The sequence below is a fragment of the Sphaerodactylus townsendi genome, linkage group LG11 (genome assembly GCF_021028975.2).
Source record: "Sphaerodactylus townsendi isolate TG3544 linkage group LG11, MPM_Stown_v2.3, whole genome shotgun sequence".
NCBI lineage: Eukaryota > Metazoa > Chordata > Lepidosauria > Squamata > Sphaerodactylidae > Sphaerodactylus > Sphaerodactylus townsendi.
In genome coordinates, this window is record NC_059435.1 from 44053135 (window position 1) to 44066816 (window position 13682).

At 40.4% G+C, this 13682-nt stretch overlaps 1 protein-coding gene across 8 annotated transcripts in view; it reads right to left on the minus strand.

Annotated features, from left to right (window-relative positions):
• Positions 1-13682, minus strand: part of HDAC9 (histone deacetylase 9) — a 346306-nt gene that overhangs the window by 227376 nt on the left and 105248 nt on the right. For all 8 annotated transcript variants that reach the window (XR_007245815.1, XR_007245814.1, XR_007245816.1 and 5 more), the window contains exon 10: positions 13069-13286. Coding sequence is in view for 5 of the 8 variants with exons in the window: in XM_048511823.1 (XP_048367780.1) it covers positions 13069-13286 (218 nt within the window). In the remaining 3 variants the exon portion in view is untranslated. The remainder of the gene's footprint in view (positions 1-13068; positions 13287-13682) is intronic.

The window sequence follows — 13682 nt, forward strand, 5'->3', positions numbered from 1 at the left end:
GTAAATAAACTGGCTACAGAACCAAGGCATTTATATATCTTTTTCAATGCTAGTCAGTCTTTTCATTTTTTCTTCTCCACGTAGAAGCTTTGATAAAATCCATAATTTCCTGAGACAATTTAAATTAAATGGCTACACAGTCAAAGAACAAAGCACCTACTAGTGAACAGCAGAGTGGTCTATGCAGAGATGAGCTGGCCTATATGCCGTCTGCAAGCTAATCCAAAAAGCATGACATAATATCCTATGGGACATGGTTTATACTGGGCAGACTAAAATCCATATTATGAACAAATCAGTCCTCACTTGTAGTTGAAAGCAGCTGCTTGCCCATCAAAAAAACATATTTTTTTCCTATTCTGTCTCAATTAAAAACATCCAGAGAAATTATCTCTATTCACTGAAATCCACTAATGATTTTCAAGATTAGCGATCTAGGCAGACATTGTAAAACAGCACAAGCCAAAATATCCAACATTTCCAAGGTCATTTCTACACAGGGATCGATTATGCACAACATGTCCGCTGTGCAATTGGGTTGAATGTCCATCATGGCAAGATTTCTTGTATGAATGTACTTCCTCAAGCCCTGCTTTCACTTTCCATTCCCTCCCCACCAAGCAAGACCACTTCTAGGGATGATTTTAATTTACTTTGTTGTCACAGTGAGACAGATTTGCCAGTGAGCACAGCTTTGACCTGGACACCTTTCCTCCACCCATGGCCAGCCTTCCCACTTCCTCACACTGCCATCCAATCTTTCTCCCTTGCCCCTCCTCCCATGTTGTCATCTGCTTCAAGTCACAGAAAAGGAGCTGACTCACATGGGCTTAGCCAAAATGCACCAACCTCTAATTTTCATATTGATATATCAAGATATAAATATAATAATAACAGTGTGCTTGGAGCAGCACCAGCAGGAAGTGTGTGTGTATGTAGAGTGGAGGAGGAGAGAATATCAGCTCTAGGACTGTCCCCTTCTTTAGCAGCCTGAGGTCCAGGGAATTGCTTTGCCTCTTTCATTTGGAGGACAGATTACTGTTGGAATAGTAATATCTACACTTGATCTTAGCCAAAAGACCGAGAAGCGATGAATAGTAATATCAATATAAGTACAGTTTACACAGCTAAGCCACCAATCTGTGCCTTTAAGGATTACTTAATGAGTGCAGTTAAGGAAACCAGGCCTGGAAGAATTCTCTGCAGAAAAACTCTGTGGCAAGAGTGAGTGCCTCCTCATGTGTAAACAGAGCACCACAAGGAGGGCTCACTACAAGCCCACTGCACAGGAAAGAACCCCGAAGTAAGTGTTCCATGCATAATGGGACAGGGAAAATTCCCCAGTTCTCTCTCATTGCTTAAGTGAATGCAAAGGCCTTCATAGCAGCAACAGAGCCCACGTGCAGGAATTTTCTTCATGCTTTCCCCTTGTGCACACAATTTCAAGTATATTTTGCAGTCCTAGGGACAAGAAGTGTGCTTGTCTTTGAGTTTCTCAGGTTACCTAGTAACTATATTCCATACTAAATTTCTCAAAGCCATGATGATTAGGAAATACATGCCAGTCTCTCAGCAACTGTCCCTAGGAGAATCAGACTCATCTTAAGAACATAAGAACATAAGAACAAGCCAGCTGGATCAGACCAAAGTCCATCTAGTCCAGCTCTCTGCTACTCGCAGTGGCCCACCAGGTGCCTTTAGGAGCTCACATGTAGGATGTGAACGCAATGGCCTTCTGCGGCTGTTGCTCCCGATCACCTGGTCTGTTAAGGCATTTGCAATCTCAGATCAAAGAGGATCAAGATTGGTAGCCATAAATCGACTTCTCCTCCATAAATCTGTCCAAGCCCCTTTTAAAGCTATCCAGGTTAGTGGCCATCACCACCTCCTGTGGCAGCATATTCCAACACCAATCACACGTTGCGTGAAGAAGTGTTTCCTTTTATTAGTCCTAATTCTTCCCCCCAGCATTTTCAATGAATGCCCCCTGGTTCTAGTATTGTGAGAAAGAGAGAAAAATTTCTCTCTGTCAACATTTTCTACCCCATGCATAATTTTGTAGACTTCAATCATATCCCCCCTCAGCCGCCTCCTCTCCAAACTAAAGAGTCCCAAACGCTGCAGCCTCTCCTCATAGGGAAGGTGCTCCAGTCCCTCAATCATCCTTGTTGCCCTTCTCTGCACTTTTTCTATCTCCTCAATATCCTTTTTGAGATGCGGCAACCAGAACTGTACACAGTACTCCAAGTGCGGTCGCACCACTGCTTTATATAAGGGCATGACAATCTTTGCAGTTTTATTATCAATTCCTTTCCTAATGATCCCCAGCATAGAGTTTGCCTTTTTCACAGCTGCCATGCATTGAGTTGACATCACCATGGAACTATCAACTAAGACGCCTAAATCCCTTTCCTGGTCTGTGACTGATAGCACTGACCCCTGTAGCGTGTATGTGAAGTTTGGATTTTTTGCCCCTATGTGCATCACTTTACATTTTGCTACATTGAACTGCATTTGCCATTTCTGAGCCCACTCACCTAATTTATCAAGGTCTGCTTGGAGCTCTTCGCAATCCTTTGTGGTTCTCACCACCCTACGTAATTTGGTATCATCTGCAAACTTGGCCACCACGCTACCCACCCCTACTTCCAGGTCATTTATGAATAGGTTAAAGAGCACTGGTCCCAATACCGATCCTTGGGGGACACCACTCCCGACATCTCTCCATTGTGAGAACTTCCCATTTACACCCACTCTTTGTTTCCTGTTTCTCAACCAGTTTTTTAATCCATAGGAGGACTTCCCCTCTTATTCCTTCATTGCTGAGTTTTCTCAACAGTCTCTGGTGAGGAACTTTGTCAAAAGCCTTTTGGAAATCCAAGTAGACACTGTCCACTGGTGCACCCCTGTCCACTTGCCTGTTTACACCCTCAAAGAACTCTAAGTAAGTTTGTAAAGACAGGATTTGCCTCTGCAAAAGCCATGCTGACTCTTTCTCAGCAGGTCTTGCTTTTCTACATGTTTTACAATTTTATCTTTAATGATAGATTCTACTAATTTACCAGGAACAGATGTCAAACTGACTGGGCTGTAATTTCCCGGGTCCCCCCAGATCCTTTCTTAAAGATTGGTGTGACATTGGCCATCATCCAGTCTTCAGGGATGGAGCCTGATTTCAGGGATAAGTTGCATATTAAAGTGAGAAGATCAGCAATTTCATGCTTGAGCTCTTTAAGAACTCTTGGGTGAATGCAATCTGGGCCAGGGGATTTGGTAGCATTTAGTTTACCAATGGCTGCCAGAACTTCTTCCTTGTCTACCACTATCTTCGCTAGTTCCTCGGATTCACCTCCTAAGAAGCTTGGTTCAGGTGCAGGAATGTTCCTCACCTCCTCTTGGGTGAAGACAGATGCAAAGAATTCATTCAGTTTCTCTGCAATCTCCCTGCCATCTTTTAGCACACCCTTTGTTCCTTTGTCATCTAACGGGCCTACCGCTTCCCTTGCTGGCTTCCTGCTTTTGATGTACTTGAAGAACTGTTTGTTGCTGGTCTTGATGTTCGCAGCCATGCGTTCCTCATAATCTTTTTTAGCCTCCCTTACAGCTAACTTGCTTCTCTTTTGCCACCATTTGTGTTCTCTCTCATATTCTTCATCAGCCAAACTGGACTTCCATTTTCTAAAAGACAATTTCTTTTTTCTGATAATTTCCTCAACCTCTCTTGTTAACCATGGTGGCTTTCTTTTGGACTGGGTGCTGCCTTTTCTAACCTGTGGAACACATTCCAGCTGAGCTTTTATTACTGTGTTTTTAAATAACCTCCAAGCATCCTGGACAGTTTTGACTCTCTTGATTTTCCCTTTCAGCTTCCTGCGCACTATCCCCCTCATCTTTGAGAAATTTCCCTTTCTGAAGGTGAATGTAACTACATTAGTAGTTGCCACTTGTTCGCATGCTGAGATACTGAATCTGACAGCATTGTGGTCGCTGTTCCCTATCGGCTCAACAACACTGACTTCCTGCACCAGGTCCTGGGTCCCACATAGAATTAGATCTAGGATCACCTCTCCCCTGGTTGGTTCCACAACCATCTGCTCTAAGCCACAGTCATTTAGCATATCCAGGAATGCTCTCTCCTTACTATGACCTGAACATGCATTTTTCCAGTTTATATGGGGATAGTTAAAATCACCCATTATCACTACATTTTTGTTTTTGTTGGCCTCTCTAATTTCTTTTTCCATCTCAGAATCCTCTTGTGCACTTTGGTCTGGGGAATTCAATATTTTGAACATTGTATTTCCACTGCATTATACTGATCAACAGATCACTGTTCCAGCAGCCTTTCACTATAGTAAATGTATATTATCTAGAAGTGCCCAGAGACATATGAACAAATGCACAAATTTTTGGTTGACTCAGATGACTATTTCAAGTAATTATTACTAAACACTGGATGCAGTATTTGAATCCAGAGAGTTCCATCCATGAACAGAATCCCCTTCTGCTCACTAGGAAAAGATGTTACTAATTGCTTCTCTCTAAATGCTCTTCCTTAGGTCATATCATATGCTACTGTAGAAGGTTCCCCCAGCTCTTGGAAGTAGCTTTTCAGGATATTCAAGTGAGCTACAAAGAAAAGAAGCCTGATTGTTTAAGCAAAACTCTGCTTGTGGTTTTCTGGATCCAAATGACTAAAACTCCACAACTCTTCAGGAATGACCATTTACTGAGTGTTTTGAATGCATTTTGTAACTATTTCGAAAAATTACACTGCTTATTCCTCCTTCTAGTTTTAGAAAATATTATTATGGGTAATCGCATTCCAGGTCAAATAGTTACGAAGACAAAAAATAGCTGTTTTAGAGCAACAGTGCTAATATAAAGCTATTTCCAAGGGTCTCACTGTAATCAAGAGCTCATCAAGAGTCATCAGGCAAAGCCAATATATCTGATCTTTAGCTGCTGTCTATAATATGAGAGTAATATCAGTTACACATCATCATTGTTGATTAAAGGACTACAGAAACAATGACAGATAAACATTCTGAATTTAGGAAAAAGGATTATCATATTAAAACAGAATTGCAAACTTTAGCTAGTTTTCATTGCTAGATACTTTATACTGTTGCTCCATGTCTCTAATTTACTGATCCACTTTTGTTTCGTTAGTGTATGTATTATAATATCTTATTGTATGTGTATATTGGATTAGATCCAGATTAAGGTATTTATTTATTTATTTATTTATTTATTTATTTATTTATTTATTTATTTATTTATTTATCCATTTATCCATTTATCCATTTATTCATTCATTCATTCATTCAATCAATCAATCAATCAATCAATCTCAGGGTACAATGAAGTGGCCACAATAAGATAGGACAATAAAATCTGTAAAAAACATTCTAGTAGTACCTTACTGCCCCTTATAAATTTGAAGGCTAAAAAACTAAATACCACCCCCACACTAATACATTCATCAATCATGTCAGGAGGAGGGAAAGAAGAGGAGAAAGGGAAAAGGGAGGACACCAAGATGGAAATTATTGCAGTCTCAACCAGAAGCCTGGAGGAACAGCTCCATATTCTAGGGCTTGTGAAATTACAGCAAGTTTCACAGGGTCGTGATTTCACTTGACAAAGCATTCCACCAGATGGGGGCCAGTGCTAAGGAGGCTCTGGCCCTGGTTGAGGACAGCAAGGCAGTTTTCGAGCCAGGGACCACCAGTAAGTTGTCATTCTTTCACACAGGGCATTTGTGTCAGTGAAACAGAATGTTCTAGTCTCTCCTCAATCATCGGCAACCCACTGATCTCCCCCCAAATGCTGCTCACAGGGGACAGGGAAGGGGACTCTGAGGAACAAACAGCATATTGGGGGGGAGGGGGAGAGAAGCAAATCAAGGTCTTCATCAGTTGTAAATTACCCACTCCTTCTATTGGTGGGAAATTTAGTTTGGATCAAATCAAATTTTTGTCATTGTGCCTACTCTCTAATTTTGTGCCTACTCTCTAATTTTGTCATCCTGTTTTGTTTTTTGCATATATGATAATATGTGTCATATTGCTGTTGACTGCGTTGTTTTCAGTTGTGAAGCCTTCTGGAGTTTCAGTGAGAAAGGTGGACTACAAATGACATAGCAAATAAATAAAAGACAACATCTCTTGTGTGGGGTGGAAGGCTCCTTGTGCCGGACAGAACTGGAACAGAGTCACAGGCTCAAACCAGCATAATTACAGTTCGTTTCACAATTTGACATTTTTATCATTACACAACACTGTATGATACTATGATATTAAACACATATGATACTATGATATTAAACACAATCCAGGATACCCTACATATATTATCCAGACTCTTCAAAAGGTCACCTGTGTTACTTCTCTCCTTGCTGTTCTAATGTGTCAAGATAAGTGCCAACAACCTGGTATGCATGCAGCATTTAGCAATGGCATCTTTTAAGTTATTTGCAGAGACAGTTTACAAGAGTCAAAACAGTAAGAGTTTTGTTGGCGAGTCAGTCTTTTGGTACCTATGACAATTAGCTTAACTGGGGTTGCCAGACATCCTATCCCTTTTATTGAATGGAATGGAGTTCTTTAAAAAATGTGATCAAAGGAGTCTACAAGGAAACAAGCTGTCATCTAGACAGAAGTATATTAAATCTGGCAACACCAAATACTATCTTTAAAAGGAAAGCCCAGTTCAGGTTTCCACAAATTCATTTTTCAAAAGCAAGGGCAAAACTCTCTGCTGACTTCTGGATGAGATGTCAAAATTTGAATTTCAGCTAGAATGTTTTGAGAAGGTCAGCATATTGCATCCCATAGGTATAAATGTCAGCCTCCTATATGAAGGTATACTGTTACCACATCAAAAACATGGCCTCTGACAAATGACTGAAAAAACCATAGGGGATCCTCTCTAGCTACAAAGAAGTAAACCCTGCTTCACTGCCCAATTTATTGTTTCTTTCTCTCTATAGTAGAAACAATACAGAAAAAAAATTCTAACTTTACCTTTGGTCTAAGTTAGCTTTTACTACTTATCACCCCAATCACTGAATATAGGGACCTTATCAAAGAACAAGAATGCAATTGATGTATTCAGTGCTATGAGAATAAACTCCAAATGTATTCTTTCAGAGGCCAGGTTTTTCAAAGTCACTTTATATTGCTTTACTATTACATGACAGTTTTTCATTACAGTATAAAGTTATACAAATGAACCATGATTTCCAAGAGTGTAGCCACACTCCCTTCCTAGCTGCGTAGTAGCTTGCCTTTCATAGGTGCCCATGGGAGCCATTACAATTTCCCCTTGAAGACGAAACTATGGCTTGATTTACAACTTACCAGTTTGGCTGCCACCAAAGATGCAAATTATGTAGGCACCACACCATACTTTATTTTCCTTGATATAGTTAAAACTCGAAGTGGGCACATTTTTTCAATAATTTTCAGGTTTGGCTTTAAAAGACCTGAACATTTTGGAGAAAGATGATAAATAGCAATATTCTGTATCAGATTTTTCAGCTTTCCTGAATATTTTTGAATTTTTAAAGCCAAACCGAAAAAAATACACGCACCACACAGCTGAATGCAGGGATCGGCTGAGTTGACCCCTGCAATCAACTATGAGGGGGCAACTCCCCATTTGTGAAGTTGGAACAGGATTTGCAAATGGGGAGGGAAGGTTGCCTGTGAAGATCAGGTTTCAGGTTTTTTTGGGGGGGGGGGGGGTTGGCTATTTGGATTTACTGAACGACCTGCTATAGTTAAAACAAACCAATCCATCTGGGCAACTCTTCACACAAGGTCCCATGGGATCTTCAAAACTTTTGATGAGAGTAAAAATATAGGAAGTGTGAGTCCCAGTTCTGTGTAATGTGTACAAGCATGTGTAATGTATACAAGCACTTAGGTTTATACAGTCAATGGAATGTTCAGAGCCCAAAGGGTTAATTTAGAACTCCATGGGATTGCCCTACCTGAACCTGAGCACTGTGCTCAGTGGGAATGGATCACCAGGACGGGGGGCGGGGGGGATGACATAATTTAAAGTAGTGCCCATAACCAAAGAGCTGTTACAAGCAAGAAGCAGCAGTGGCGTAGTGGTTAAGAGCAGGTACACTCTAATCTGGAGGAACGGGTTTTGATTCCCTGCTCTGCCGCTTTTATAAAGCACAGCATTATAAAATCTGAGGATAGGGAGTTCAAAAGAGAAGACAAGAGAAGACAAGAAAAGAGAAGAGAAGAAAAGAAAAAAAGAGTTCTGTTGTGAGAGACAGAGTGAACAGTAGCTCTGAGGTAGCTCTGTTCTCTGAAAGCAGAGGGTCAGTTCAGAGTGGGCTGTGCTTCTCTGAATTAAGTGCCAGGAAGGGCAGAGTTCAGTAAAGGAATCTGTACCAGAGTTTCTGGAGTTAAACATAACACACTAACACTGATTAATCACACTGGTGACTTTTTTAGAACATGGACTATAGGCAAACAGAACTCTGTAACAACCGTCTTGAAGTAAAATACTTATTTTGTCTAGTGTCAAAGTGACAGTATCATCAGGAAAGCACAAAGATAGTGTTCTGTCTGTAATTTGTATCAACTGAAAAAGTTACTAAATAAAATCTTGTACATAACAGTCTCTTTAAAACCAGCTTCCTGTAGGTACACAGGTATATAGGTACACAGGAAGCTGGTTTTAGAGAGACTATTATGTACAAGATTTTGTTTGTATTTCTCCTTAATCCTTTGCTAGTTTAGCACTTTAAAACTTGTTTCTCTAAATAAAATCTTTCAATTTCTGGTGTCAACTTTACAAGTCACTGGTACCATTTCTTTTTTTAGTTTGTGAAAGAAGAAGAAGAAGAAGAAGAGTTTGGATCTATATCCCCCCTTTCTCTCCTACAGGAGACTCAAAGGGGCTTACAATCTCCTTTCCCTTCCCCCCTCACAACAAACACCCTGTGAGGTGGGTGGGGCTGAGAGAGCTCCGAGAAGCTGTGACTAGCCCAAGGTCACCAAGCTGGCGTGGGGGAGTGTACAGGCTAATCTGAATTCCCCAGATAAGCCTCCACAGCTCAGCTCAGAAAGACAACAGGTTATTTTAGTTTTGTTCCAGAGATACTGTCCTGCCTAACTGACAAGTGCCCTGGAAAAGCAGCTAAAGACTATTTACACGACTTCTTCAAAAAATATATATGTGGGGAAAACTGAAAGAAAAATTTGAACTCTTAAACATCCCCTCCACATTACTAAAATTTTTGTTCTGATAATAAAAAGTTGCTTTGTCAGAGCTGTTCCATCAGTAACAGATTTTGGAGGGAAAAAACTTCCCTCAGGGCACAGGCAATTGGCAGTTGCTTGTGTGTATGAGAGGCACACCCTCTCTCTCCCTGACTTACACTCAGTTTTGGGCCACTAGCATTGTTCACATGTTACAGTAAGAACACATCCTGCATACAGCTGTTTGTAAGAAAGAGCCAATGCACATTCACTTTACAAACGAAACCAGAGATTGCTACCTCTATAAACAGAGGGGTTTAAATCACGTATTGAATTTTACTTGCACTAATGTAATGTTAGAATTACTTAATGCATGCAAAAGAAAAACACAATGTACACTGTAACTTGTGAACAAGATTCCATTGTAAGATTTTGTAACAATTATTCATTCTTTCAGCATGACATCTCTTCAGCTGTCTTATGAGGATGAAAAGGAAAAAAGGAGGACCATGTGCAATGGTTTGAAGAAAGGGTAGGATAAATTGTAACGAAAATATAGACAGAAATATTCAACTGTACCATCAATTCTAGGTGCCTCAAACCCAAGAATGGTCTATAGGCTATTCCATTACAGCAACAGTAGCATCAACAATGGGCTGCTCCAGAAATAACTCTGCTAATATGACAGAAATAACTCTGCTAATATCTACTGCAAGTATTTCCATAGAACTAATGTTTTGAATTTACCAGTTCTACAATAGATTTCTCATCCAATGAATTCCTCTCTGCTTGTTGATTGGTGAACCAGTATGATGCCTTGGTTAGAGTAGTGGATTTCGAAAGAGGAGACTTTGGTCCAGTCACATTCATGAGCAACCTAACCAATCTTAGTGGGCTACAGCAGTCAAAATGTGAAAAGGAGATCTACACATACCACACTGAGCCCACTGGGGCGGGGAACAGAAATATAATACTGGTTGTTGTGAATTTTCTGGACTGTGTGGTCATGGTCTGGAAGGTTTTGCTCCAATTGTTTTGCCTGCATCTATGGTTGACATCTTGAAGACCATAGCCACACAGCCCAGAAAACCCACAACAGTCAGTTGATTCTGGCTGTGAAAGCCTTCGACAATGGAAAGTTAACAGCTTTTAATGTCTTTCTTAACACTGTTGCAAATCAGGATCCATTTCATTCCTCACTATTCTACTCAAAATAGGCTTCTTAAGGTTTGACCACATAAAACAGACTTGCACAACCTCTGGCTCATATTTATTTATTAAACTTCTATAGCGCCTTCCCCCAAGGACCAGGTACATCCCACCTGCTACCTACAATGATTCACTGAAACAAAATCCACCTCCTGTTTATGCTGCTTGCCTTGTAGCACAAAAATCCGAATAGAAGGCAAGCACTTGAAAGGATACAATAAAGAGAAGGTGGATTATAAGCACTGCTTAGTGGGTCACCAGTTGTGCAGGCCTGGTATAAAACAAACAAAGAGACCTGAGGGGAAAAATATGAGTTGAAATGCTGGTTTATACATTACGTTGAAAACCTGAATGATAACTAATCATTATTTGTTCTGGATATCTTTGGAGGTGGGGGGAATTCCCAGAGGCTCTGTTTTTTTTTAGCCAGTAATAAAAAGCTTGCTTTTGTTCAGACTATTGAGGGAAGGTGAAATATTTTGAAATCCTGTAGCTCCAAGATGTACCTATGCCTTCTTGATTAAACATATGGAACAGATAGTCAATGGAAAGCCAAGTGGAGTCAGACTTGAGTAATCAAAACACCCGAGTTGAGAGGGGTTAACGTGCAAGGATCAGTTCTGAACTTTGAAGTTCTCAAGTCTTCATTTTTTCCTAATTAAAATGAGATTTAATAACCGAACCCACTGTACAAATTATGTTCTTCAAGGTTGTGTTTTTAATTTGGTTGGGAATTCTTAAGAGATTCCAAGAAATCAGCACCCCACAGGAGACACTCCCTAGTGATATGCTTAAGAAAAAAAACATGTTTTCTTTCATGTGATTGCTGATCACATCTACTGGCACATAGAGAATTTTTAAAAAAGCAGCACTGATTGCTGAGTGGGTTTACATTGATTGCAGTGTTACGCTTTTACATGAAGGAGCCTAAATAACTTGGCCTATGGGAATCAGCATCGTAGAAACATAAAAAGCAGGTGGATAACATACTCAACAGATCCACCTGTCATTTTGCCAGCAAGTCACAGAATGACTCCCTTATTACAACAGTTGATGGCACAAACTAACTGTTCCTTGTTTGTGTTAAATAATTTGCTAGTCTTACAATGACGAAAGCTGACAGGAAGAGATTCCTTTGAAATGTGGTGTCGAAAGAAAGTGTTACAGATACAGTGGACCCCCGCAAAAAAGTAAGTGGGTTGTAAAGCAGCAGTGGCGTAGTGGTTAAGAGCAGGTGTACTTTAATCTGGTTTGATTCCCCGCTCTGCCGCCTGAGCTGTGGAGGCTATCTGAGGAATTCAGATTAGCCTGTATACTCCAACACACGCCAGCTGGGTGACCTTGGGCTTGTCACAGTTCTTCTGAGCTCTCTCAGCCCCACCTACCTCACAGGGTGTTTGTTGTGAGGGGGAAAGGGAAAGGAGATTGTAAGCCCCTTTGAGTCTCCTATAGGAGAGAAAGGGGGGATATAAATCCAACTCTTCTTTTTCTTCTAGATCAAATCAAGGCTGACCTGTCCCTAGAAGCCAAAATTACTAACCTAAGGTAATAGTACTTTGGTCACATAATGAAAGACAAGAGTTTGCAAGACCTGAGCAAAGCTGTTAACAATAGGACATTTCAGAGGACACTGATTCATAGGGTCATCATGAGTCAAAGGTGACTTGACAGCACTTAATACACATAGTCTTGAAGTAGTTACACAGTTACATGTGTGCAAAATGTGGAGAAGTCACTGCTTGGTAGAGGCCTCACTGTAAATTTTATAATAATATGATCTCCTATACTGAAAGCCTAATTGTCAGTTCCTAGTACTCTTGGATGATGGACATTCAAGGAGAAAACCATGATTACTACCACCATTTAGTTTTTCTTTAGACCCCAAACACATGCCACACTTTATACAGCACAATAATTTGTTTAAAAATACTTACAGAATACATAATTTTCAAAATTTTATGGAAAATGCAAGTTAAACCTGCTCAATAAATTGACAGGAAAAACTGCATTGGCATCTGCTAGATACCTAATGCAAGTTGGTAACTGCTATTTAGAAAACTTGTTGCTAAGATGTTTCAAAAGGTAAGGAGCTACAAAGAAATAATATCTCAGGATTTGAAAAACCACTTTCTCCTGCCCATTCATGGAGATCAGAGGCCTTGCCCCTTCGCACTTCTTCAGAGATTAGGTGGTCCATTACCAGAGACAGGAATTTTTCCTTTGTAGCTCCCCAATTTTGGACAGTTCTTTAAGAGAGCCATCTGCTGTCTACAATATGTCCTTTTAGACATTCCATTCTCTTAGGCTTTTTACTGCTTCTGAATCTTTGCAACTTCAAAAATTCACACTATACCATATAATTTGGTTAATATGACTTTTGTAACTACTTTTAGGTTGGTATTATATGCCAGTTTGAGCACACAAGTGGCAAAGTAGGATATAAGTATACTAAACAGATCCCAGCAGCATATTTTGAAAATATAGCATACAATTCAGCATAACTGCTGAACTTCTCTGGTGAAATTTTTTGCACAATGCAGCTACAAATGGCAGTGCTGATATTTAGGAAAGCCACATCCCTTTATTTTTCTATTCTGTACAAATTCTAGGCTCCAGTGATCAAACTTACTTTGTTCATATGGATCTGTTGCTGGTATTGTTTCTGCTTCTCCAGAAACTGCTGATGCTGTTGCTGAATTACAAGTTGAGCCAACGTGCTCTGAGGCAGTGGAGCCGACTGGGTTCGATTTAGAGGTCTATGCCGAGGCAGCTTCTGTGCACCTCTGATGCCTGGTGAGACTCTTTCTTTTGTTGCCAGAGGTGACTGTGGATGAAGAGGCACACCACCTGCAAGCCAAAGACATTCCTTCATCATATATGAGGCCAACAAAACAAAGGATTTACTATGATGTTTCATCACACAGGGATTTGAAGCAAAGCCTGAGAACTTCAATTAGGGTGTCCCTTAGTGGCCAGTGGATATGAAATAACCTTCCCAAGTTAAGTGCTTACATAATGAAACATATAAATAAAAATGTATATTCTGTAAACCAACAGGAAAAACTGCCCTACATAAGGCTACCAACATCTAGATAGGGACTGGAGATCTCCTGGAATTACAATTTATCCTCAGACAAGAGAGGTTAGTCCCCCTGGAGGAAATGGCTGCTTTGGAGGGTGGACCCTATGAGCTCCCTCCCCTCCCCAAACTCCATCCTCCGCAGGTTCCAGCCCCTAAAACTG